Source organism: Nicotiana tabacum, chromosome 17 (assembly GCF_000715075.1).
Source record: "Nicotiana tabacum cultivar K326 chromosome 17, ASM71507v2, whole genome shotgun sequence".
NCBI lineage: Eukaryota > Viridiplantae > Streptophyta > Magnoliopsida > Solanales > Solanaceae > Nicotiana > Nicotiana tabacum.
The window spans coordinates 69,106,182-69,133,371 of NC_134096.1; the positions used below are offsets into that span (position 1 = coordinate 69,106,182).

General features: G+C 34.5%; 4 protein-coding genes and 1 non-coding gene across 8 annotated transcripts; 2 read left to right on the top strand and 3 right to left on the bottom strand.

Annotated features, from left to right (window-relative positions):
- The first annotated feature begins 260 nt into the window (after positions 1-260).
- LOC107805417 (transcription factor TCP20-like) lies at positions 261-3,192 on the top strand. The gene has a single exon (XM_016629454.2). The coding sequence runs from the start codon at positions 602-604 to the stop codon at positions 1,472-1,474; it is 873 nt and encodes a 290-aa protein (XP_016484940.2). The 5' UTR covers positions 261-601; the 3' UTR covers positions 1,475-3,192.
- Positions 3,193-5,578: 2,386 nt separating this feature from the next.
- LOC107805415 (membrane-anchored ubiquitin-fold protein 3) lies at positions 5,579-11,482 on the bottom strand. 3 transcript variants are annotated; one of them, XM_016629452.2, is made up of 4 exons: positions 11,012-11,482; positions 7,839-8,009; positions 5,835-5,894; positions 5,579-5,649 (listed from the first exon to the last, which is right to left on the bottom strand). In XM_016629452.2, the coding sequence occupies exons 1-3, from the start codon at positions 11,139-11,141 to the stop codon at positions 5,839-5,841; spliced, it is 357 nt and encodes a 118-aa protein (XP_016484938.1). In that variant the 5' UTR covers positions 11,142-11,482; the 3' UTR covers positions 5,579-5,649; positions 5,835-5,838. The 3 variants fall into 3 exon arrangements, with proteins under 3 accessions (XP_016484938.1, XP_016484937.1, XP_016484936.1); XM_016629451.2 differs by having other exon boundaries at positions 5,579-5,670; XM_016629450.2 differs by having other exon boundaries at positions 5,579-5,894; positions 11,012-11,472.
- A 4,557-nt stretch (positions 11,483-16,039) lies between these two features.
- Positions 16,040-20,274, top strand: LOC107805418 (uncharacterized). Of its 2 annotated transcripts, none has more exons than XM_075234458.1 (7): positions 16,040-16,477; positions 16,825-16,987; positions 17,188-17,388; positions 17,487-17,732; positions 19,088-19,235; positions 19,383-19,634; positions 19,703-19,926. In XM_075234458.1, the coding sequence occupies exons 1-7, from the start codon at positions 16,159-16,161 to the stop codon at positions 19,775-19,777; spliced, it is 1,404 nt and encodes a 467-aa protein (XP_075090559.1). In that variant the 5' UTR covers positions 16,040-16,158; the 3' UTR covers positions 19,778-19,926. The 2 variants fall into 2 exon arrangements, with proteins under 2 accessions (XP_075090559.1, XP_016484941.1); XM_016629455.2 differs by having other exon boundaries at positions 16,045-16,477; positions 19,383-19,611; positions 19,703-20,274.
- Positions 20,275-21,718: 1,444 nt separating this feature from the next.
- On the bottom strand, positions 21,719-21,790 carry TRNAQ-UUG (transfer RNA glutamine (anticodon UUG)). Its single transcript has one exon. It is a non-coding gene; the product is annotated as a tRNA-Gln (tRNA).
- Positions 21,791-22,861: 1,071 nt separating this feature from the next.
- LOC107805413 (uncharacterized) lies at positions 22,862-27,117 on the bottom strand. The gene is made up of 3 exons (XM_016629447.2): positions 26,869-27,117; positions 25,394-25,663; positions 22,862-23,061 (listed from the first exon to the last, which is right to left on the bottom strand). Exons 1-3 carry the CDS (start codon positions 27,068-27,070, stop codon positions 23,006-23,008), a joined length of 528 nt encoding a protein of 175 aa, XP_016484933.1. The 5' UTR covers positions 27,071-27,117; the 3' UTR covers positions 22,862-23,005.
- Positions 27,118-27,190: the final 73 nt, after the last annotated feature.

Below are 27,190 nucleotides of genomic sequence, written 5' to 3' on the forward strand. Positions count from 1 at the left end.
AAAATTTACATTTAAAAATTTATTAAAATTAAAAATATAATGAGTTCAGTACTAAAAATCTTAAAAGTTGAGTTTATCAAATTTAAATACCGGATCCACTTCGGATTATTCCACGTAACTAAGTATTAGTATACTAGAATGTCAACTATCATAATGCGATGTAGTTATGCGCGTTAGGGCTTTAATAATTGAAGTAGACAAAACCGCAGCATAAGTATACATTCTTCTTGATATTTACAATATTACCTACCTACAGAAATTGCCAAAATTGCCGTCTTTCCATGGAATTTGACCGAGGAAGTGGATGAGCAAAAAAAAATTTTAAAAAATTGGTTGAGCAAAAAATATTTTTTAAGAATTGAAAGAGCAAAGTTTCAGTCTTTCACTTTTTCTCACTGATTGACAGTGAAAACCTCCTGAAATGATCAGAACATTGGGACTTTCCTTTCTTTTCCTTTTTTGTCTGTTTTGTGAGGTTACCTTCTTCTCTCATCTCAAACAAGACACACAAACAACACTCTGAAAATATCAAACATATCTGCCTTTTCCTTTTAGTAGGAAACAAACATCTTTTAAATAGTTATACCCATCGAGTTTGTTCATGGATCCCAAGCAGCCGGCAGCGCAGTCTAACGCTATCAATATTAACAACAGCAACAACAATATTATGGTTGAGTACAATAAGCCTGTTCATGATCAAATAAAAGATGATGAAACCAAGAAGCTGCAGCAATTGGTTCCTAAAAGAAAAGATAGGCACACAAAAGTTGAAGGCAGAGGGAGGAGGATACGTATGCCTGCTCTTTGCGCTGCTAGGATTTTCCAACTCACCCGCGAATTAGGTCATAAATCTGATGGAGAGACAATCCAGTGGCTGCTGCAGCAAGCCGAGCCCTCCATATTTGCCGCTACTGGTACTGGAACCATCCCTGCCTCGGCTTTAGCTGCAGCAGCCGCTGGCCCCTCTGTTTCCCAACAGGGGACCTCTGTATCCGCTGGTTTGCATCAAAAAATGGATGAATTGGGAGCGAACACAGTCGGGTCCGCTAGTTTTAGTAGTAGTAGTAGTAGTACTAGGACCAGTTGGCCAATGATGTGTGGGAATTTTGGAAGACCCCATTTGGCCACAGCAGGAATATGGCCCGCACCTTCTCCTGTTTTCACTAGTTCAAGCACCAATTTGGGTAGTGAAAGTTCCAATTATTACCTACAAAAGATTGGCTTTCCTGGATTTGATCTGCCTGCAGCCACTAATATGAGTTTTACTTCAATTTTGGGTTCCAGTAATAACCAGCAATTGCCAGGTTTGGAACTTGGATTATCTCAAGATAGGGGTCATATAGGGGTTTTGAACTCTCAAGCCTTGAGCCAGATATACCAGGCTAGAATTCACAATCAACAGCAGCACCAGCAAAATCAGCAACAACAACAGCATCTATCTCCCCCGGAAGATTCTCAAGGATCGGGACACTAGTACAACTTTCAGATAAAAGAGCTCAGCTAGGTTTTTGCTGAATAGTTTTCAGTTATTTTAGGACGTCTATCGAATATAAGTTACTAAAAGCCATCTTTTTATTATTCATTTGCCCTTTATCTGAGTGGTGTGCTTATATCTTGTTTGCTGAAATAGACATGATAATCACATAAACATGCACAATTTTCTCTTCTACTAGTATTTAAGGCTTCGGATTAATTCACGTCTTTGTGTTTGTACAAGTAAGGAATTTCCGGCCGTCAATTGCAATTTCAATATATCCAGCCTAAGGAGATCCCAAAATTCTGCTCTAGTTTCTTCTGGTTGGGGGTTGAAGGGAGGGTGAAGTAGAGCTTTTCAATCTTTTATTCGGCCAATTCATCACATGATTCAAGAAAACCATAACACTGCTGCTATGATGACAGCTGATGGCCAGAAAAATCAGCCCTTTTGTGTATGGATAGCTCCATAAATGGCTTGTATTACGTCAATGTAAATAGAGCTGTCAAAAATAGGGATGTTATATAACTGTAAGATGCAGAATAAGTACCCTTAAATGCTGTAAAAAGAATCCAATGAGGAAGTAGACAATCCTCTATTCAATTCAATCTTCTTGAGGAGCAGCAGTAACAGATTGTCACTTTCTACTTTGGGAAAAGAAAAGAGAGAAAGTTGGTGCTTTTCCTACAAGTGTTATGCATCTGATTGCTGCCATTCCTTCTTCAAGTGGTGAGAAGCTTTTCTGCATCTTAGTTGGTGTTCCCGTAATGACCCTTTGCTTCACAACAGAAAATTATCTTTCGGAACTGTGCTGTGCTCAGCCTTTAGTGCGAAAAGAAAATTCCTGTGATTCTATTGACACTTTTAGTGTTTGTTTGTTTGTCTTAAAGCAGCTCTATGCATGAGTGTAGTATGGATATTTATTGAGCCTGATGTTGTTGGTCTATTTTGGAAATCTGGAAGCAGTCTATCTGGTGTGTGGATATTCATTTTGCCCTTCATAGTTATTGTTTATGGAGTACTGTCTTCAGAAAGTATCAATTCTTGAAACGCAGTATCAACTTTTTGAGAAAAAATACTGACTTGTGGAAGGAAGTTCATTTTGATATCTTTATTCAATCATCGCATTTGATAAGAACAAGAAGTTTCTGCCTGCTGTTATTCACAGTCGTCCTACCAATGTTTAGACTTGCTTCTACATGCTGCTATGGTGGATTAGGAGTAAGCGAAACAGATGCATCTGTTTCTAAAGGGGCCAAAAGGTAAAAGAGTTGTTGGAATCGAAATGCATTTCCAACAAACAAGTAGGGAATATTACAGATTTAAGATCATGACCCATTCAAGGACTAAATCCCAGTTGCAGAGCATTTTTCTCCAGATAAAATTAAAGTACTTTGAGAGGCGAGCCTTGGAACGATGGTCAAGTTGTCTCCGTGTGACATATAGGTCACGGATTCGAGGCATGAAATCAGACATTGATGCTTGCATCAGGGTAGGCTGTCTACATCATACCCCTTTGGGGTGCGGCCCTTCCCCCGGATCCTGTGTGAACGCAGAATAGCTTTGTGCACGGGGCTGCCCTTGAGTCGACTATATATTTATGTTGTTTTTACAGCTATGATTGAGTATAGGAAGGCTTGTTAATCAAACGGCTATTATGTAAAGGGCTTTTTGCCTTGGTTTGGCTTGAATATGATGAGCTTATCACATGGCATTTTATATCTACCCTTGTCATGAAATAGATAAATCTTCTCCATTAACAAACTTTAAACATTCTCTTTTTTAGCTACTTCTTGCAGAAGTGTCAAGCAGGTTTACTAACATTTTTTCTTTTGACATGCTCAAGTGATTTTTCTCCCAGCACGCGCTGTAATTAGTGTGCTCAGTTTCTCAGGCTGATGACACATATTTAGGTTGTGGATAGTGTTTCTAACATATTGAGGAATCTAAGAAAATGAACTTTTTGTAAAGTCATGATATGTTACAATATCTAATGCCTTTAGCCTACAATGTGATTATTTCTTTAACAAATGTTTCACAATGTGCATATTGACAGGCAGATTTTGGCCATATTTTCCTTGGAGGGACGAGAAGTCATAAATGCTAATTGGTGTAGCTTATCAGAATAACTAGTGAAGCAAATGTTCAGAATCTAGTATTGTCATGGATCAAGCTTTTATATTTGTTGTCAATTGACTTGATTTAGCCAGGGTGAAGCTATGTTGGCCCAAAGGTGGTCAACTGAATACCCTTCGCCGAAAAATTATACTACGTATAAGGTAAAATATTTGTTGTTATTGATTAAAAAATAAATTTTGAACACCCTTGCATATCCCACTGACAAAGAATTATTGAATTTTCTGATTTCGCCATTAGTCTTCGTGTCAGGAGGAATGTAAGTTCCAAACTAGTTCCTCTTTTTTTTTCCTTCCTTTCTCAACCTTCTGAGGTGAGAAAAAAAGGGATTCACTGATTCTATGGTACTTCGGTATTGAGAGAATCAAGAACTATCTTGTTTTTGTATAAAGAAAGATTGACACCGTTTGATAGGCATTCAACACTTTTGGTACCTTTGTTTCTAATTTCTTTTGGTTCACGAAGTGAGAATTTTTTATATTTTTTGAAAAATAAAACTATAAAACCGCTCTTAAAATAATAAACGAAAAAATAAAAATATATGTATATATTCTGTATAATATATATAAAAATATATGAATTTTATTCATTTTGGCGGCTACTGAATATAAATAATTTCTGTCACGGACTAAAAGTTATCTTTGCCCATTATTTTTGCACTCCCTGAATTATTTTTCAGCCCATTAATTTTTGCACTTTGACCTTTATGTCTTCAACAATTAGAGGAATTCCATCATTTTGCTAATGAGCGAAATTTAGAAATCAATTTCCCAATATTTTATAAAAAAAATGTTTCACTGGCAGAGACAAAAGTTGCTGTTATTCACTTTCATTCCCCTCCTTCCTCTTCCTAGAAATAATCATAAACTCAATAAGTAATAGATTCCCTCCTAAACTACTCCTTTCATTTGTTTCCAATTTCTCAATCAAAACAGATCAATAGAACATATGCCTAAAGGGAGTAAAATATCACAATTTGGATACCTTCCATTATTTTAAGCTCTATTGTAAGAGCTCAATTACTCTTAATATATAATACATATAAGTTTATACATTTCTATTAAGTCCTTTCACATATTACATTGTCTTTATTAAAAGCCTAACACTACTTGGTACTTAGAAACCAAATATGGGCGAATGCAACATAAATAAATAACTCGTGAAACTGCAAGTTCCCAAGTGCAAAAGCAGGTCCTTTATACCTTTTCTTTTTTAATAAACCTTTAAGAAGTTGAATATTTATATCAAAATCCTAGCGATCGGGAAAATATGGTATCAACTTGGGAATTTAAAGGATGGAAATTGGAATGCCTAATGCTTTAATGCTGAATGTTAGAATAATGGGTATTTAGATGGAGCTTGACATGAATAGTCTTACTAAACTTTATCAAAATCAAAAGGTAATTTCTTTACAAATGAAGGGCTTAATGTGCAGTAAAGGAAGCACGTGTTGCTATTGTGGCAATTAGTTCCTCGGATGCGATGTTTCACGGCCATAAAGTCCCAATTCAGTTTGTGGGTTTGATTGCTGAAGCGATGACAAATAGGACAATTAATGTCCGATGCAAAAGAGCTGATCCAAATGCTGAACAAAGGATGTACAGCATCATGGGATTGCAGCTTGTGAAAATATATGGTACTGAAACAATATGAAAGCTAAAGTTTTCACCTCTTTTTGTCGTTCCTCTAGCTGTTTACTACAGTATGAAGTTTCTTGAGAAGGCTTCTTTTATAGGTGGTTCTCAATAAAGGCCTGTAGCTCATTCGGTCAGTTAGTAAGCACTTTCATTGGAAAATAAACTTTTTTTAGCATTTGTGTGGGGACAAATGGAGCATGTTAAACTGCTTTTTACGATGAATTATTTGAAATACACTAAAAACTATCCTAGTCTAGGAGGCAGAATAAGTTCTGAAGTGTTTTAACCGCAACCATTAAACGGTCTACGTCAAATAATAATTGACCCGGAGTTGAACAACAAGAACTGGCTAGAATCCTTCTGCATGTAATCCAGCCTTGCTCTGTATTTGTGTATAAAAATCTGCAATTACAAAATTTACACCTACCAAATTCATGAAAACAAATAGACGCTGTTACACTGAAATGCTGTTCAACAAACAAGTAATAATGAGCTATCAAACTGTTTCAATTATTGACTCTCTTAACTGAACATCACAGCAGCGGTGTAAACCCAAGAATATCACAAAATTAAACCGAATCACTTACAAACTCACAATATGGCACACGCGCAGACGCTTTTCTTTGGAGTCTCGTCCATCTTCTTTTCTGTTACATAAAGAAAAGTTTCAGCAACTAAAAAAGCAAATATATGAATTTTTAACACCACAATCCTGACTGTAAATACTTGTCAAGTATATGAAAACAGGCATAGGATTGGACTTATACGTATCTGCAAATAGATAAACTTTACAACAAAAGATGCACGGCTAGGGGTCAAGGATGATCCTCAACTAAGCATTAGAACAAAGTGGGTTCATGTCAAGATCAGAAGGTGCAAATCTTCTTTAAAGTACAGCTATTGAAGCCTAAGATACACGAGAGACAAGTTTTTTCTGAGTACCAGAACTTAGCATTAGACAAAAATAGACATCCGCGAAACATTACTGGAGGGTATTAATGAAAGAGCTAACTCGAGAGTAATTTTCAAAAACAAAAACCCACTGGGATAGGATTCAGTTAAGCACCTTGACATGAATATATAAGCAACCACACTTCAACAGGAAAGGTCAATCTGTTAGCACATTTAGATCTTCAGAAAATTCAGCAATCAGGCCAACCACAAACAACCAACAGGACTTACCTCTTTGGACGTAAGAAGAACGAGAAACATAAAGATATACCACAAACATGCATTAATGAAGGTCATTTATCAATGTGTTTCCTTCTTAGTAGTTAGCTCCAGCATAGTATACACTTATGTTGATTCCTTTAATATACTTTTAACTTTACTCTCTTTAATACCCCACCCACCAAGCTAACATCCGAAGCTACCATTGCCCACCTGATGGTGGTAAAAAGAAATGAGACTAAGATAAACAAATTATTGACTAAACCCAATAGCAAAAAACAGTCATCTCAATCTATATAAAAATATTTCTATTCTTGCAGGCTCATGAATATGATAATAACATGGAATGTCTCAGTAAAAATAATTAATAAAGTAAGAGATGCTTTACATAGATGACCTAACCTCCTGAGTCTCCCCAATATAGTGTCTAGTGGTGTTTTGGCAAGTTTCCTGGACCATATCATTTTTTAAACCTTTTTTGGTGAATATCAATTCTAATTTTGTTTGTTCTTGTTGTTCTATACAAGCATCGCCACAATTCATGTAAATTAGAACCGAAGAAATAATGTTTTTTCCTACATGTAGCATTTATTGAATTAGGTGAAATTAGACTTGATTACGCATGCTCTTAATTGTAAGCTAATAGTAATTCCAACTATGTCATGATACGCAACCATAATTAATATTCTGTAGGAGATTTCCCTAGTTGCTTTAAATTTAAGGTAGGCTTGGACCGCTTGGTAAGTTGGTATGGAGCAACTCTTGCATATGTGGATTGTATGAATCACTTGAAGTTGGAGGCATATGAAACACTATACTGTATGACATAAGCTAGATTTAGGTTTTCAACTAGATCCTCAGGTCAAGCAGCTTACGAATATACAGTTCAATTTGTAGTAAACGCATTTGACCTCTTTTAAAATGAAGAAATACCATGCAAGCTTAAACGTAAAAGATCAGTGATTGAGTCTCCATCATTTGAAAAATTAATTAAGTATTGTATCTATGATGGTTGCAATGAGGTTCTAATTTCATTTTCTCTGTTCCAAATGCAAAAAATTTCAGTACTCCATATGAAAGACTGCAACCAAAACTACATATTTGAAAATCTTACTCCACGGCAAGAGCCATAGCAATCATCAATTTTGGCAAGTACCATAGACATTTTCTTATAAAGTAATTAGGCGAGAACCATTAAACAGCAATATGTTAAAAATATGGTATGTAGAACTTACTATATTGCTAAACATTCAAGATATTGAAAAGGAGACAGAAGAAATTTTTTTTCCTCTATTTTTCTGAAAGCAAATATTTAGTTAGGTTAGATAACAGAATCACCAATATCCTAAAAAACAAACACATCATACACAAAAGGGAAAAACCAGTACATATTGTCTACAAATCTAGTAAGAGGAACCTACCTGATTTTGATTTACCTACAGATGGCTGTACAACAGCATGCATGGTAATCACACCATTAGGTAGCTCGCCGAAAGGTGTTTTACATTGACCAACAGTCTTGTTGTTTTCCAAAATTTTCCCAGCACTTATCAACTTTACATCATTTGCTGCCTTGGGTGCAATTCTTTTATCTGCCAGGAAAGCATGACAACTATATCTCAGCAAAACAGAGTTCAGATAGACAAAGGTAACAAGAACCTGTGTGTGTGTGTGTGTGTTTCTTTATTATATGTGTGTGTGTATCTTAAAAAGGGCGTTATGCCAGTCCCAACTTATATTGATAATAGTAAGCTAATAGAATGAAATTTTCCAAACATTGTAGGTTATAAAAGATTTTGACATCAATATACTTTCTTGCATGACAAAAAGCGAAATAGGGATAGCCAAATTGCAGGTTATAACCAATTCATCTCAACCAAAATTCTTATACTGATTTGATCATTTTGCCGTCCAGTGAGGGTTGGGTTTCCAAAAGACATGGATTTAGGTCCCATTTTGGTAGACTTAAATACTGAACTAAAACTCCTTTTTTAAAATTTTTTAATATCAACCAGCTATGCTTCAATCTCAAGTTAGTTAGGGTCGGCTATATAAATCCTCTTCATCCATCTCTATTTAGGTCCAATTTATTACAATACCAAATAATTCTTTAAGACGTTCTCTAAATCGAACACCTATCTCTACACGGATACAAATATCTTACCAGAATAAGAAACTTTTGAGGAACACCGGGCATAATATAGTAACAACTGAACTTTAATCCCAATTACCTAGTATCTCCTATATATTCTTGCTTCCATCATGTTCCTTTCATAACTAAATCCATATTGATTCCAAGAGATTTTAATCTTTTGAGACAGCTTCCTCCAAGTGATTTTAAATCCTTTTTGTTCCTTTGATAACTAAAAATCCTGTCAATTAAATTCAAAAAACGTTATAGATTTTCAATTTAGATGTAGACGCAGTTTTAAATGTTGACCGAGTAGTTTTTCAATATGAACCTAAAATTTTTGTTATCACTAAAAGATTCCTTGCATGACCTTTTGTTAACAATTAATGATCACTTTGACAATTATATATTTATATTTATCATCTAGTGTTACCCTCTCAAAGACGGAGCTCATAGGTGATAACACGCAAGATTAGCCCATTGGTGCCTACATTAAAGCGTCACCTAAGTGAGGCAAAGTGCAAAACCTAGGCTTCACCTAGCTTCAGGGCTTGAGTGTTCATCAAACATCTAACAACTCTAGGCCAAACCATCTCATGACCTTCTCTCATTTTACTCTATATGCTACTTGCACCTTCTGTTAGACAAGGTCATCATTAATTTTGTCTAATCTTGTATCGCCACACGTTCATCTTAATATCTGCATGACATTCATCTTGGGATATGGTAGGACTCAAATGTGATAATTTCTAATCTTGTCCAATCTTGTATAACCTACGTTCATCTTATTGTCAATATTGATATATTTGGCCTCATATGTAATGATCTTTAATCTTCCAAAATTTTGTATATCCGTGCATGCATCTTAATATTCGCATTTCTACAACATTCATCTTTGCAATATGTTGGGTTTTAGACGTGCAGCATTCAATCATCTGGCATTACTAGTCTCAAAATAGTTCTAAAAACCCTTCTTTAAGTACATTGATCGGTTCCCTTATTGGCTGACTTGGGTTCTCTATCTTTGGGTAATGAGCTCAAATGTTGCATTTTTTTTTTTTTTGTTTCTTTTATAAAATAGAAGGCTTGATTCATGCCACCGACACATTCTAATATCCCAATTTGACAACTATGAGCCCAGAACAAATGAAACTTAAGCGAATAATTTGATTCGGAAGTCACAAGTTTAGAGAATCTTCTATTCACATTAAAGGCAAAAACAGGACAATCGATTGACCAAATCAGGGTCCTAAATCTTACATCACACATACTCGACCTAAATTACTTCATCAAAAAAAGAACAAAATACAGGTGAACATGTTTTACTATGATATTTGGCTGAGAAAAGTCAATGAGTTGGCATCCGTTTCTACTTTCTCCATATAATACAACTAGTAGAGAAAATACCAATAATGCAGTCACTAGTATGTTACTTAATATATCATGTGTAAAAATCATTAAGACCTCCATAAAAAGAATGTTAGCATGTAATTTGTAAAATTTCACAAAATTGAGCATTTGTTGATTAAATGAAGGATGCAAAATTATACTAGCAAGATGATTTATTTTTCTTCTAATCAAGATGATATACAAGGTTAATCAGCAGCTTTCTCAACAACTATTATAAAGCATGTGACTCATTTCCCATATTGGTTTAGCATCTCGACCCATTAGTTGAACCAATCCAATTCGTTTATAGTACAGTAGCATATCAACATATGCATTGACTCCTTAACATGTCTTGTGTTCACATGGTTAATTCAGATTATTCTGCCAGTGGAGAACTGGAGTACATGAAAGAAATAGAGGGATAGGAGAGACTTCCTCTGTGAAAATCTCATATTTGTTAGTGGAGAATTCGCAACGGAAGAGAAATTGAGAAGATCTGTGACCAAATAAATACAAGAACTTTCTATTGGGACTCCAAACAAGAGAAGAATATTCTCTCTTCAACTTCCTTTTTTTCCTTTTCCTGAAGATGAAGCTACAATACTATTGGGGCACTCTTCATGTTCCCGGACAAACTACAAATATAGAAAGACGAACCTAGATGAATTAAGCATGCATCATAATGTGAAACCAAAAAAAAAAAAAAAAAAAAAAAGGAAACAGATTCATGAGCAACATTTCAGCTAATTGATGTGAACTTTAGGCCATTTGCACATTAGCCTTATCAATTAAAATGTCACACAAAATCAATGGTTTAATTGTAAAAAAGGAATCAAAATCATCACCAGCAACAATTAAATGGAAACCCATAAAAAAAACTTTCGAACAGTTATTTGGAATACTGATTGTTACTGTGCTTGTATCATTAGATTTATGAGTATTCTAGCGTTTCTATTTGGACCATGTTTTCCAGCTTCCAGCAACAATGAGATATTTCTAGGAAAAGCGTTTCGATCATACTAAGCTAGCCCTCCAAATTTGAAGAGCATGAAAGAAGTAACTGTATATACTGACCTTTGGGCCATTCGGCGACAATTCTCTCTTTAAGCATAGCTATCGTGGAAGCCGGTGAGAAGCGAAACGGACCCACGTCTGATCCATCGAACAACCGAAACTTAACTTCTAACAAGTCCTCCTCCGGCATTTGCAATCGTCCACCACCCTCTTTCTTCTTTACTTTTTTTCACCTCCCAAACCTAAATAATAAATACCAGTATCTAGAGAGCAAAGGTTATAGAAAATTGAAGTATTATTCAGCTTGATTGCATTGAATTGAAGCTGGACCAAACGAATTACAGTAAGAAAGCTAAAATAAAAAGAGATGAAATTGGGGAACCCTAGAGCGAACGTGAAAGAAAAGAGAGTATGTGACTGAAGTCGATCGAGGGTATGAGGATATCTTAATTATGTATGTGACAGTTACGTATCTATGACTATAGTATATGTATATGTACGTATATATGCTGCGTATGTTATGCAATCGGGTTTTTTCTTTATTTTTTACCTTTTTTGGAAGTGCTCTTCAATCACTTTTCCGTTTTGGAGTTGGGAAAGTGAGATTCCGCGTTAAGTATCTAATCAGTGATTCTCAGGGTTACCGTCTATGGTTTTTAGATTTTTCTTCCTTATTTTTTTGACTCAAAGAACCAAAATATATGGAAAAAAAATATAGTGACATTTTTATATATAACGCCCTTTTAAAGGGCGATATACCGTTAGGGGTCGTTTGGTAGGGTGTATAAGAATAATGCGAAATAAGGTGTATTAGTAATGCATAGATTAGTAATGCATGGGTTAGTAACGCAAACATTAGTTATGCAGATATTAATTTTTATCTATTGTTTGGTGTGGTGTATTAAAATTATAATGCATTGCATAATTTTTAAGAAAAATAATTGTTTACAAAAATGCCCTCCATATTCTCAAGCTTTTAGGGACTTTAAGGATAATTTTGTCTTTAACCAACCTAATGCATGCATTAGTAGCCTTCGTATTACTAATGCCATGGTTTTCTATGCATTACTTATGCATACGATAATACAAAGTATGATGTATAACTAATACACACAGGTTGAAAAAATATACCAAACAAGTTATTAGTAATGCATAAAGCTAATGTTTGCATTATTTTTTCTAATACCTATTTACCAAACCATCCCTTAAGATATCCACATGGCACAGGAAAAGCAGATAAATAGAATTTAATGTATTGAAAGAGGAGTAGAGTGCTTGGTGGTGCAATGGTTAAAGGCATGGTATGAAATTGGTTTTGGCCTTGAGGTCCAAGGTTCAATTTCTTCCACCAGCATTATTTTGTTTTCCTATTTTTTTTTCATTTTTCTTTTCTTTTCATTATTTGGTTTAAGTATTTAGATATAAATACTTTAATATTTATAATTACTTTTCAATGTAATTAAAATAATTTAATATTTATTAAAAAATTATGATTTTTGAATTCATTAAAAGTAAAAAAAAAAAAAGAGAAGCCTTTTATTATTTCGTTAAAAAATCTACCGACATTTTTAATAGTTGTTCTTTTGTATTATACGTAAAACAAAATTATTTTTTTCTCCTTTTATTTTTAAATTAGAATTATGAGTTTTATTTTATAGTTAAAATTTTCATAAGAAAAATTTAATTAATATATACAGTTTAATCTATTACTTGGAAATCTTTTATTTTTTAAGATTTTTCTTTTTAAATTTAGTTATTAATCAAAATTCTAATTATATTTTTTATATTTTTTCTTAAATATATTTTTTATTTCTCCTTTTATTCCTTGGCTATTGTAATTGTATTATCCATTTAAAATTTTTAAATAAGAATATGGTTGTTCTTATAATCCATTAGGATTATTATTAGCTAAGTAATGGAATATAATTCTTATATTCTTATTAGGAAAACTAATTAAATAGTTGCTCATAGACTAAATTTTTTCTAATAAAAATTATCCTAAACTAAACTAAATATAACCATTTAATTTATGAAAAAATATTTAATTAATTTTTTTATACTAAATTTTCATAAACTAAACTGTATTATAACCATTTAGTTTATGAACAATCATTTAATTAATTGTCCTTATAAGAATATGAAAATCATAATCCATTACTTAGATAATAATAATTCTTCGATTATAATTTTAACGATTAAATAGTTATAATAATTTATATTTAATAATAAAAAAGTTATAAGATTTATAATTAGAATTTTGATTAATAAAATTCATATAGTGTAAATATAACTAAAATTTTAATAACTAAATTTAAAAAGAAAGATATCAAAAAATAAAAATATTCAAGCAATAGATTAAATTATATATATTATTCTCTTATGAAAATTTTAACTATAAAATAAAACTCATAATTCTAATTTGAAAATAAAAGAAAAAAAAATAATTTTTTTTACGTATAATACAAAATAACAACTATTAAAAATGTCGGTAGATTTTTTAACGAAATAATAAAAGGCTTTATCTTCTTTTTTTTACTTTAAATGAATTCAAAAATCATAATTTTCTGATAAATATTAAATTATTTTAATTACATTGAAAAGTAATTATAAATATTAAAGTATTTATATCTAAATACTTAAACCAAATAATGAAAAGAAAAGAAAAATGAAAATAAAATAGGAAATCAAAATTATGCTGATGGAAGGAATGGAACCTGGACCTCAAGACCAAAAACAACTCCATACCTAGCCTTAAACCATTGCACCACTTAGCACTCTACTCCTCTTTTGATACATTAAATTTTATTTATCTACTTTTCCTGCGCCATGTGGATTCAATTATAGTGTCTTTTTAAAGGGCGTTATATCTTAGCGGGCAAACGGCCGTTAAGTTATAGCACCCTTTAAAAGGGCGCTATATATAAAAAGATCACTGTGTTTTTTTCCCACATATTTTGGTTCTTTGAGTTTAAAAGAACCACATTTTGGTTCTTTGAGTTCAAAAGAACCACATTTTGGTTCCGGACTCGAGAAATTTAAAGGTACTCATGAGTCATGACTAAGGGGTATCATTCTCCGGCCTTTTTTCTTTTATTTATACACCACGAAATAATTATTATTAGGTTTAGATTTGTGTAATTATAAGAGTATAAGTATTATTGGAAAGTAATTAGAGATGGCAACATTAAGAAGAACAAATAATGAGCAAACAAGACCAAATAGTTAACAATACGAGAAAGAGTTTTTTTGGATAGGAAAAATCGATTCAAGGCACGTTATCAAGTGTAAATGGCAATGTGATATTCTACTCGTGAGATAACGAATCACTGAAGAATTTTCTAATGTGCACTTTAAAAAAAGTTCTACAAAATTCTTAAATCTCTCGAGAGCTTTTGTAGGAAAATGTGCTCATAAAAATAATTTTATAATGAGCTGATATGAGACCGCAGAAGAAAGTGAAATAATAAAAAGATCAAAGGATACAAAACGTCAAGTAATAAATTTCTACATGTAAATTGGTATTTATAAAGATTCAGCAACGTATCTAACATTACATTTTAATGAATGGATGTACCGTGGTAATACCCACATAAAAACAAGCACAAGCTTATACAATATTTAGTTGGTGTTTGGACATGCATTCCAAAAAAAAAAATTGAATTTGAAATTTCACTAAAATTTCAATTGAAGATGAAGTTGTGTTTGGTTATAATTTTTGCAACATATTTGGATGTCTTTTTTTTCAAAACCATAAAACATGATTTATACCCACAACTTATAAAAAATATCAAAACCATCCCAATTTGATTATCTTACTTGAAATAAACAATCAAAATGCTATTGTTTAACTGTTATCATATTCTGCTTTACTGCAATACACATAAGATGCAAAATCAATATCACATTTTCTAATTCTACTAATACACAAAGAAGGTATTTAAGCCAAAAACAACATAAATATGAACAACTGCTGGGGTTATTTTATAAATTTTAAAAATATAGGGTAAAATTATAACACTAAAAACTAGCAAATTCTCATTTTCAACTGAAATTGGAAAATTTGGTAAGAATGGGATAACCAAACATTATTTTCAAAAAAAAATTTGGAAAAAAGGAAAAAATTTGTATGTCCAAACGGGCTCTTAATTTGACTTCGGGGAGATTTAATCTTCATGAGAAAATCAGTACTGACTAATACTTACTCCGATCCACTTTAATTAATTTTTTTTGGATATTTTTATATGTATTAAGGAATTTATCTTTTAGCATTAATTAACAATAAAAATGACCTTATTAACCTTAATTTGTTCATTAGAAATATAGTAATACTCCTATGCTCTTTACTTCAATGGAAACTTTGAAAATAAAAAAGTTAATTACTTCTTAATATATGAAAAAATCAAATATTATAGACCACAAAAAAAAGGTCAAAAAATCAATTAAAATGGACCCGAGGGAGTACAACGTTTGGCTACTCATAAATGATACTGGCATAAGTAACCTGGAACATAATGTGAAACAAAAATGCGAGTATTAGTAATACATAGTTTTAAAATTCGAGGATCAAACTAACCCTCATAATAGTAAATATATATATATATATATATATATATATATATATATATATATATATATATATATATATATATATATATATATATATATTTTATGTAATTTTTAAATAAATACATTACATTATACATCGTATACTAATATGTAATATATCAACAAAACATTCAACAAGAAATAATATCTGCATTATGCATTCTTTATATTACTAATCCCTGCAATGGTAATTCTTGTACTACAATCTGTGCAATGCCAATTTACGCATTGTTAATCCTTGCATAATTTGTCTATTAAGTCAAACGAACCCCAAATGTATCTACTACTTTCTCTATTCTATTTTATATCTTTTAGCACATAAAAAATAATTATTATTATTTATATTTAACATAATTAATTTATAGTCATGCAAACATCATTTTTTTTTAAAATCTTAAATACGTGTCAGTCAAATAGTTTCCAAAAATATTCATATAAAATAAAAATGGAAGTACTACTAGATACTTTAACTGTATAACATAACATTGTGGGAGATAAATAAAGGAAAAAGAAAGACTGGATCCTAGGTTCGGGGTGAAAAGTTTAAGGCTAAAAGCTGGCCAGGGGAGAAGTAAGGTATTCAGTATTCACACGGTGAAGAAATGAGGATCCAGCTGGGATCTCGCCGGAGGCGACTGTCTCTCCACCGCGCACTCGTCGCCACTGCAATTTTCACAGTCATTGGCCTATTGGTCCTAACATTGAGGTCCGTCGATCCATCTACCCACCTCCCAATCACCACCTCTGACTCTGAAAACCGAGATGCTAACCCAGCTGATATTACAAATCTTCGCTCTGATTCAGCTCAATCACTCAAAACATGCGCAACGGTTGAGGAGATGGGCGAGGCCTTTAGCCGTGAGTTCTCAGAGGAAAGTTACAGAGTCAGGAATATCATCCAAAATCACTTTGCTATTAATGGTACTTATTAACTAACTTCATTTCATTTCATTTTACTATTATCTATTGGATTTGTGAACCACAGCTATGCTTAATTTTTTATCAAATTGCTGGAAGAACTGTTACAATTTCGGAAAGTTAGTTAAGTTATATACACCGACATTGCAATCAATCAGTGTAATTTTACCTGTTATGACAAGTTACCAATGCTAATTAATAGTGCTACCTGTTAATTATCTCGTAAATGACCTGATTGTGTAAATATTATTTTTACATCATGAGTGCATAGAACATAAATTGCTGAAAATTTAATTACCATTTTGCATGGGACTATCAACGGAAATCATTTCATACTGTCTCCTTTCTAGGTGCTTCGAGAGTCCGAGCTCTGCCGCCAGAGGAGTTCTGCAGGCATGGTTTTGTGTTGGGGAAAGCATCAGAAGCAGGTTTTGGTAATGAGATGTACAAAATCTTAACTGCGGCAGCATTGAGCGTGATGTTGAACCGGTCGTTGATAATTGGGCAAACCAGGCATATATTGGTTCTCTCTCAAGCCTTTCTATTTGTACATATCTAGTTTCGGATTCCATATTTCTTAACTATTTCTCGTATATAAGTGAAGTTCTTTTTCTTCATAATAAATAATACTACGGATTATGCATAGTTGTAGTGGCCTAGTACTCTGGAAATATCTTCTTTATTGTCTAATTTTTGCATTTCCAAAATTTCAGGGGTAGATATCCTTTTGAGGATTTCATCTCTTACTCCAATATTTCCTTCACATTGAAAGAAATCAAGCACCTTTGGAGACAGAATGGTTGTCTGACCAAATATGGGAGGCATCTCGTTATCAGAATTGATGACTTCCAGAAGCCAGCACGAACAAATGTTCTATGTAGCAATTGGAGGGTTTGGGAACAGCCTATTATCTGGTAAATGAGAATATCATTCACATTATTGTTCTCTCCACTCTTCCTAAAATTTTACAAAAGAAAGAGTAATCATTTCGATGCTGACTTTGTTGGTACAGGTTCCAGAATACAACAGATGCTGTGGCTGCTCAATTTTTCTTGAAGAATGTACATGATGAGATGAGGATAGCTGCTTCTAATTTGTTTGGAAAACCAGATGACCTTCACCATAGGCCTAATGTGTTTGGGGAGCTAATGAGACTTCTCATATCTCCGTCAGAGAATATTCAACATGCTGTGAACTGGGCACTAAGTGGTGGTGCTGACCCTGATATTGCTCTACACATGCGGATGCTTATGAATAGGTAGTGTAACTGAAAGTTTATTCTTGCCTCTGCATATAATAGGTTATTACTATATAACTTTCTGAGTTTTTTTTCTTTTGTAAAAGAAAAAAAACACTTGCTGAAGTTGAAGGTTGCTGGTAAAAACTAGTAGCTGAAGTAACAAAGTCTCAGTTAGATTAAGATAATGTGAAAAAAGTTGAATAGTTTGGTTGGTCTCTTACCAGTGTTCTATAATAGGATAAAAGCAAATTTTGTTGGGTTTAAATAAATCCAGAAAAGAAATGAGTCAAAAATTGCACAAGCTCTTGCTTATACTATTCTATATACCACAAAACTAGTCTCCTAAGATATTTAAGCTCCAAATTCAAAGCTGGTTCTTTTAATCGTAGAAGCTCCAGTTTCTTTCTGTGCATAAAGTCAATATGAAGCAATAGGCTATCGTAATTCTACATCTTCTTCCCATTATCTTTCCCAATGCATGAATGAACAGAGATTATTTGTCCTCCAGTGCATTCTTTCTGATATTAGTGTGATTGCAGTAGATAATCTTCTTTTGATAAGTTGCACAGCATATAATCTTTTACAAGATGTTTGGAAACTAGTGAAGGGAAAAGGAGAGAAAGGGAGGGGAAGCTTGAAATTTTTTTCCCATTGTCTGGTTTGGATGAAGGAAGAGCAAGAAAATGAGAGAAAATTATTTTCTAAACCGAAGAAAGAAAAGAAAATAACTTTCTTTCATTTCTCTTGCTTCTTTGTGATATTTCTTTTGCTCCTTCTAAAACTAAGGATTAGTTTTTCTTTCAACAACAAATGGAGCTCAAGATAGCATTGTTGATTTTCTTATTACTTTACTTGGTTAAGTTATTGTTCCAAATTGTATCTTCATTTTGAATTGTGAATGCTTGAAGGGAAAAATAGAGCATTTAATGCCTTTACCTATCCAGACCTTATGCTATGTGTGATTTTTCGAGACCTCAGGATCTAGGTAAATATGACCCCACTTCCACTTTGGTTAGATGATATCAATAGTTCACTGACTTGCGTGGGGTTTTCCTGTTCATTTTCCTCTTTTTTTTGTGTCTATCAGAAAGAAAGTAAAATTGGGAGAAAATTTTCTAGATGAAATTAATTTATCCTGCCTTGGAATACTTGCAGTTTATTACAGTGATACCTTTCCATAACAGAGCTTGTAGAAAAAGATTTGATGCTGTACCTTTCCACTGCATTTGGATCATACATGTAGCGGGGACAGTTGATGTTGTGTATATTTGCTGTTTTTGCAGTAAACGATTTTCAGTAGATTGTCAGAAAGAATTAACATGAGCCCGTACTCTGCAGTTAATTATCAACTTTCATCCTTTATATTTTCTCAGGTCCGTTAGAGCAGTTCAAGCAGCTTTCTCTTGCATCAGAAAATCTGTGGAAAATCTAAAATTGACGTCCAAGCCCAGAGTAGTTTTAGTTTCAGATAATCCTTCTCTGGTCAAAGATATTGCTCCAGACTTGAATCAGTTTGCAGAAGTAAGCTGGTTTTTCCAATTCCCTTGTTGCTGCTTAATCTTTTAAGATAACAGGAAGCACTAGTTATCAGAGATCCAACTTGTAGTGCTCCGACTTCACAATCTAATGGAACTGGGTTGTTGACATGCTTTTATTTGGTTTTGCTAGGTCCTTCACTTCGATTTCAAAAGCTTTAAAGGAAATATATCTGGCAACTCACATGTTCATACTCTCAATTTTAGAACGAAGGATTGGGGTACAGCACCAAGATGGGTTGCATTTGTTGATTTTTTTCTTGCTTCACGTGCAAAACATGCAGTTGTCTCTGGGGCTCACCGGCGTGTTGGGACCACGTTTGCTCAGCTGGTTGCAGCGTTGGCTGCAGCTAACAGCCTTGGTAACTTTTGTAACTTCACAGAGGTTTAATCCCACCCTTTAGTGAATATGTCTCTTTTTTTATGTTTCTCACTCAAATATATCTTACTCAGATGATAGATCCTCTGCTGGATCAAACTTCACCTTCCTCAGTAGCTTCCAGAGTAACTTGCTTGCAGAAGGTCTAAAGAATCAGATTGGTTGGGGGCACGTATGGAACCGATTTGCTGGTACGTTAAGCTGCCACAACCAATCTAAGCAATGTGCTCATACTCCTATTCTTCCGCCTGCATGGTGGGATGGACTTTGGCAGTCACCTATTCCACGGGATGTACACAGAATGGAAGCATATGGCATCCGCCTTTCTGGTTTTGGGACATTTGATGACAATCAGCTACACTCTTTCTGTAGTTCAAGGAAGCAATTTGTGCTTACCGTTCCATTAATTTAGATATGTTGCTAGTTATATTCATTGGGGATTTCTCCTGGTCATGCTGATTTTATTTTTGGCATTGATTTATTTTTTTCCAATTGATTGTGCACTACTTGAGCTGATGCATGTCGAATGCTGTTGTATTTCCGAATGGTTGGAACAGATCTTAAATACCTGGAGTTTTACTGAATTTAAATTACTAACAGTGGCATTAATGCCAAATTCTAAAATATTTGAAATCGGCTGTATGAATTTGGATCTTCATTCTAATATTCAATAACTTTGGTCTTTTTTAAAAAAAAAATATTAATCTTTCTTTATGATTTTCTATTGATATACACATCTTTAGCTTTGCTAAAGGTTGTCTACAACACCTCCTGGGATGCTATCCCTCACCAGGCTGCCCTTTGTTGGTATTGTCTATATAAATCTTTTACTTACATTGTGTTATGCTTTTCGGATGTTTGTAATGATATTGAGAGATTGTAGACAATTTTGCTCCCATGTGACTTAATTGCTGCATGAAAATGTTGATCCACCAAAAAGCCGTTATACACGTTTTTTCCTTCGGTGTTATTAGCTACCCTAACAATGGAATTACACCCACCTAGTGCTAACTTTAGATTACAACAGAAAGCTGAACACTTGATACACATAAATAGAAAGTAAAAGCAAGCTAGCCTATTTCTATAAACTCATCTTAACAGGAATAACATCTATCATGACATGAACTCCAAATCTTCAACTGGAATCTCCTATCAAACTTGCTCCAATCTAATTCAACACATACTTTTGATTACGGACTTGCTACTGACATGCAATGGGAATCTCCCTTATATCCCATTGCATCAAGTTGTCTCTGTAGCCTCCTTGCCTGCTTGCGGTCTCCATTGTCTCGAAAACCCAATATCTTCTTCTCAATGAACTTCCTCAACTTCTTATCCCTATTCCCATGTCCCAGAAACTCAATACGTTTCTCCTTGACTACCACCTCAGAAAACATATCAAACGCCTCCTTCATCTGTTTCATTGTCGGCTTTCTTATAATACTCCCAGCACTTCTCATTCAACTTCTGGTTGCTAATCACACACTGGCTTGAAATGCTTCCCATGCTCAGCAATATCACTCTTCATCTTCTCATGCCGCATATTGATTTGTTCTTCAATAGCGACGATCTCCTCCTCAGCAACTGTCCTAATCTCCTTCACCCCTTAAGCATCTCGTTCCTCTGCAGCTCAAAGTTGGCTAACCTATTCACATCGGGAACATCAAAGACATCACCACTAACACGCCTCTTCATTGCAACAAATTTCTGGCAATCCTCTGTTGTCAACCAGTCCAAAAACCTCAACCACTTATCCCAACTAGTATTAGCAATATTCTCCAACTTCCTGGCCTGGTACCCGGCAGATATCATAATATCAATATCATCAGGGGTCGTGTTGCGAAAGATTCGTATCAACTTCAAATACTGATAGGGTAGAAGCCTATTCTCCATCAAACCCTTGTCAGTAAACAACTCCTCCGGCACCATTGACTGCCCGAATCTTTTTCTCTTCTTCGCAAACATGCTCCCACTTCCAGTTGCAATCTCAAACTACGCCTACGCCACAACAAACATTGTATCCATAACACGTGGAGGATGGGGGAACAAGTATAAAAAGAAGCCACAAATGATGCAGAATAAGAACTGTAAGGTCTCACCGGGATTCGAACCCAGGTCGCTGGATTCAAAGTCCAGAGTGCTAACCACTACACCATGAAACCAATTGCTAGTTTGAAATAACTTGAAATTAAATAATCTTTATTTACCCCGTCAGTTGAGTCACAATACACTCATGTTAAATTTACTCAATTATAATTTTTTTGGGCGCCAAAAAATTCCTTAAAAAGAAAAACAATGACAATTGAACTCGCAGTTGATTGTCTATGGTCGAACGTCACACATGCCTTAGAATAGCTTCTGGTAGTGGCTTTAGGAAATGACATTTTGTATGTAACGTGAGGGCTGCCTCTAACGTTCCTCATTCTGTGTTCTATTTGTTGAATAGGAGGTTATTCATTTCATTTTTAGATAGTCACAAACTGGGAGACAGTGTATGTTACATGAGAGGTGAATTTAAAATTTCTAGAACATGGGTGCACTATTAAAGAAAGGAGGAAAAATAATACTTACTGGGAATTGATCCATGTTTCTTTGAGTAAATAATTAAGTATTGAACCAAGTGCATCATTCAACATATATAAAGCATGGGTGCCAATACATAATATTTGACCAATTCTAGAAAATACTTACATAAAATATCTAGTTTGGTAGAGGAACCATTGATTCACGTGCCCTATAATTAACACTAAAGATCCGCCCCCGTGTTACATGAAATTGATTTTCAAATATACTCGCGAGCCACATGGAAATAAAAGCAAGGGAGCTTCGACAACCTCATAATCGAGTGCGCACAACCTGAGTCCATCACAAATAAAGATATATGATTGTCGAAACTCGTGAATTAGTTTCTGGTTTCTTTCCTTTTGGGGTGACTTGTGAGGAAAATGTTGGTAGTAGAACGCTCTCTTCCGAGAGGAATAGGAAGAAAATATAACATCGTAGTGCAGGGAGTTTGAATTGAAGTGAGGATTAGTAGTTAAAGTTTCCACTCTGTAGTCATACCTTTGACTCCTGGAGTATTTCATATTGGACAAGCATTCTGCTCATCGTAAAACGCATGGTCTCATGCGATGTTTGTTCCTGTCATTTATTGCGTTGAAAAAGTAAATTATATAACTTCACATCTCAAGCACCCTGCAATTCTTACTTAATGGATGCAATAGAAAACCGTATTTTCCAAAATGTATTCATCTCTTAAAGTCCAGTCCTTGATCAGGAAACAAACATAAAGTATATACTTATCATCTGCAGTAAGATAAAACATACACATGATCGTCCATAACTATTCAAGAATGGGTTTATTACATCTGAATCCATCAGGAGCACAACGTCCTTTCTAGCAATTCTTGCAACTCTCCGCTCTTGTATGCCTCTGTAATAACAAAAAAAAATTGTAACTTGTTAGACTCCAATCAGCACGAATCAGAACTTGAGGCAAACCATGATGAAGGCAGCAGCATTGAGTGCTCAAAATTTGTCTTTGCGCTGAAGAGATGAAAGCTGCAGTAAATTCCAAAAGATAGTATAATACCTAGACGCTTGTTATGATTAATAAGCAAGTGGTCTACAGTCAAAGTGTAAAGAAGTTTACCCCAGTTACATGCTTAGACAGCCAACAAATATCAACGTTGAAGGGTGATTGATAAGATGGAACAGGGAGGTCTTCAGTAGAATGGAGATCAACATAGCAACCTTTCTTACAGGTTCTGGAAAGAAAAGAGATGGGAGGGATACTATTGAAGGAGGAGGAGCTCAAAAGAAGGAATTCAAGGTCAAGTCAAAAAAATCACTAGTAGTACAGTATAGATTATAGGAGGTGTGACACAGGCACAAAATATGAGGTGATGAAAAAGGGAGATAAAGTCAACAACAACAACAACAACAACCCAGTATAATCCCACTAGTGGGGTCTGGGGAGGGTAGTGTGTACGCAGACCTTACCCCTACCATGAGGTAGAGAGGCTGTTTCCAATAGACCCTCGGCATCCTTCCCTCCAAGAACTACCTACCTTGCTCTTGGGGTGACTCGAACTCACAACCTCTTGGTTGAAAGTGGAGGTTGCTTACCATCAGAGCAACCCCTCTTGTGGTTTAATAGAAATAATAATACATGAGATAATAATACATGTTGTTTTAATAGAATGGTAAATGCACATGCAAGTTACGATTTGATTGAAATAATATATATTGATGATCGAGAACTGGAGAATGAAGGGGAACTCCAGGAGGGATTAATTTCACAATGCTAGCAATTGTATACTGAGAAAACTAACCATCAGTGTTACGACAATACCAATCAATCTTATTCACCACAGGAAGAATTCCCTGATTTGTTCAGATTAGCCTCACATCCAAATTCTAATTGTTCAAGCCATCACTCTTATAAATCAGAACTGCTGCTTGTGTTTGAGATTCCTTACAGATTGCAGTGACTAGGGATCCAAATGGTCAAACAACTCATGGTCAGGTTGCAGGTTTTCTAAGTAATAATCTTGGAATTTAATGCACTGATCTATGTCATAACCTTGGAACTAAACGCACTGATCTTGACAGAAGGAAAAGTGGTCTTCCCAGTGGAATCCTTCTACGTTTAATTGGATAGACTGTAGAGGCAGGATGGAAGATGTCCAATATACATGGAAATATCATCTGGAAGACAAAGCCTGCCATAGAGGTAGCCTCCTTTGGGCAGACAATAGGATGGAAGTTGTCATACTCAAGATTATTTAACGAAAAGGGAGAATATGTGGAGCAACGGAAACTACATGTTCATGCCTTGGGTAAAATCAGTGAATAACATTTTCAACACTGTGAGGTAGCTAAAGATATCGAGAATATGTTTAGACGTCTGCAGTGAATGGGTTGTGTAGAGACAATTCTTGAGTGCCCATCCATATGGAAAAGGTTCCCAGTTGGAAAGGCAGTAAACAAATTTTGGGAACACGGGGATAGAATCCCTTTATTTCATTCTCAATTAGAGTTAATTTAGACAGATTACAAGTTTGAGATCTTAAATTGAGGGACTTGAAAGTAAGAGAGCAATTTGATAAAAGTATGACAAGGTTAGTAATAGAAATGCAAGACTCAAGAGATAGCAAAGATATCCTTACCCATATTAAACCATAGTTTCAAAAGAATCGAAAAGAAAACAATTTAAAAAGACTTCAAGAGATCTGAATGACTGGAAAAGAACTACCTTAGCAGTTGAGTGTTGGGGAAGAGAAGACATGATCAACAAGGTGAACTATTTGGCATAGGAGGTTGAATTGAATATGAGTGTAGAGGATTCTTACATTCTCTCCAAACTATTTTGTGGTAGTTATGTTTGATCTTCACAGCAACAAGTGCCCAATCCCAGAGTTCAAGAATTATGATAATTCACCATATCGTGAACAAAATTCCAACTTAACAGTAGTTCATCAAAATAGCAAACAACCAGGAAAGTAAGAATTATTCACTAAACCTACAAGTTTGTCAATAAAATCTAAAAGGAAACAAGAAATTCCTTCGTGAGAGACTAAGGTCTGAATCCCGGCAAACACAAAAACAACTAGGTAATTTCTTCCCATTTGCCTAAGCATGGGCAATGTTACTTGATACTTGTGCTAGTGCGAAGCTTGTACACAGTAGAATAGTCGAGGAGAACGCATGTTCAAAAATAATTTTTCTTTTATGCATATCAAAGTATCAATTTGTATACCTACCTACAGTGATGTCACAGCCACCAAAGAACTCCCCATCAATGTAGAGTTGTGGAAAAGTTGGCCAACTGGAATACTCCTTCAATCCTTGACGAAGTGCTTCATTTTCAAGGATATTTATTGTCTCGAAGGGTGCATTTAGCGATTTTAATATCTGTACAACGGTATTTGAGAATCCGCATTGTGGAAAGTCCTTGGTACCCTTCATGAACAGCACAATTTTTTGTGATGTGACAACCTTATCCAGCGTATCCTTCAAGTTAGGATTCAGAGCTACAGGAGCATGAAGGTGCATCCAAACACATGTCAGCAATTCTTAATTCTTTGCAGCTAACAAATTAAAGAATACACAGACGAATTGATAAATTCCAAGTATAAGCAGAGAGAAATATAAAAACATAAAATGATAGACAAAGGCTAAATGAGCAAAAGGACTCCCTTGTGTATATCAGAAGTTTACAAGAAAAAAGATGCACACAACCTGGAGCAGCCAAAAGGTCGGATGATAACAGGTTTCTCTATGACACTTATTTGCAGGCATAAATCGAAAATTGTAAATCTTATCTGGATGCTTTACTAAAAAGCATCAAGCAAGCATCTATTCCGCCAAAGCCTGATTGAAAGGATGTCATTCACCAAAGGTTTCTTTTCAACAAGACCATCCTTAACATCAAAACTCTTCTCAATAACCTACAAACAATGCCAATACAGAGGACGTACAATATCCTCGAATAATATCTACTTTCATCTAGATCTTGCTTCACGAATTGCCTCTGCTAGCAATCAAGGATCTTCTACTAAGTGAGCTTCTACCAACAAAGAGAATACTAACAACCTTGTTGGTATTTAATATACCTTGCACAAAACTTTCAAGCTCTCTCCACCTCTGAGACTAACCTCCCCACCTCGCAGGACTGGTAAGAACTTAAATCGATTGGCCAAGTATTTATACTTGGGATCTCGATCTATGAATGCTTATAAAAATGAGTGACTTTTTCACTAAGCTATTTACTTTGTTTGCATTAATGATAAGAATTACATCATTAACAGCTATTTGAATCTAAAAAGTCATTCTTTAGAAAAAAAAAATCTAACAAGTCATTCTTTAGAAAACAAAACGATCCCAAATTGTGCATAAGATCATGGTTTAGACAAGCCAATAAACAGATACTATAACTTACTACTAATTAAAACGCAATTAATTCAAGTCACAAAAGGCAATCTGCCAGAAAGAGGCATAGATTTGCCCTCTTGATTTAGTATCTAAGTTTCACCAGAAAATTCTCAATAATCTGACATTACCATGTACTTACTTCCAACACCATTAAAAATCAGACGCTTATACACAAATTCACTCAACTACACAAACAAACACAGAAGAAATAAACACATAAAGAGAGTAATTTTATTGAGAAATACCTACACAGATTTAAAAACCCTAATAAATTACTATTCTAAGAAATTAAGAATCCATTTACCAGATAGACAACAAACAGATCTTAACCGTCCGGCCTGGTTTCCGGTAGCAATTGAGATAGTGGGATTGTTGGAGAACCGAAGAGCACAAGCGAAAGGAGTAGTAGGGAGCGGTAGATAAAGATCCGCCGTGCGTGACTCAGCTCTAATGGATGGTGAAGTCCTGAAAAGCTGAGATTGAAGAGTTGGAATTGCGAGCGACATGGTCAATGCTTATCACTTCCTGTGATGAACAGTGCTACTCTTATATTTATCCCCACGCAATCAAATAGCTCCTAACCTTAGATTTACCTTCGAAGGACCCACCATACAAGTGATTGTAAC

Excerpts from the sequence above, each read along its gene's own strand:
- LOC107805417 (XM_016629454.2), top strand. The coding sequence starts at position 602 with ATGGATCCCAAGCAGCCGGCAGCGCAGTCTAACGCTATCAATATTAAC.
- LOC107805415 (XM_016629452.2), bottom strand. The coding sequence starts at position 11,141 with ATGCCGGAGGAGGACTTGTTAGAAGTTAAGTTTCGGTTGTTCGATGGA. Across the intron at positions 8,010-11,011 it reads TGTCGCCGAATGGCCCAAAG|ATAAAAGAATTGCACCCAAG; the intron begins GTCAGTATATAC and ends CTTTCCTGGCAG. Across the intron at positions 5,895-7,838 it reads TGTAGGTAAATCAAAATCAG|AAAAGAAGATGGACGAGACT; the intron begins GTAGGTTCCTCT and ends TTTATGTAACAG.
- LOC107805418 (XM_016629455.2), top strand. The coding sequence starts at position 16,159 with ATGAGGATCCAGCTGGGATCTCGCCGGAGGCGACTGTCTCTCCACCGC. Across the intron at positions 17,389-17,486 it reads TGGGAACAGCCTATTATCTG|GTTCCAGAATACAACAGATG; the intron begins GTAAATGAGAAT and ends TTGTTGGTACAG. Across the intron at positions 17,733-19,087 it reads ATGCGGATGCTTATGAATAG|GTCCGTTAGAGCAGTTCAAG; the intron begins GTAGTGTAACTG and ends ATATTTTCTCAG.
- LOC107805413 (XM_016629447.2), bottom strand. The coding sequence starts at position 27,070 with ATGTCGCTCGCAATTCCAACTCTTCAATCTCAGCTTTTCAGGACTTCA. Across the intron at positions 25,664-26,868 it reads ATCTGTTTGTTGTCTATCTG|CTCTGAATCCTAACTTGAAG; the intron begins GTAAATGGATTC and ends ATGCTCCTGTAG. Across the intron at positions 23,062-25,393 it reads TGGCTGTGACATCACTGTAG|AGGCATACAAGAGCGGAGAG; the intron begins GTAGGTATACAA and ends TTGTTATTACAG.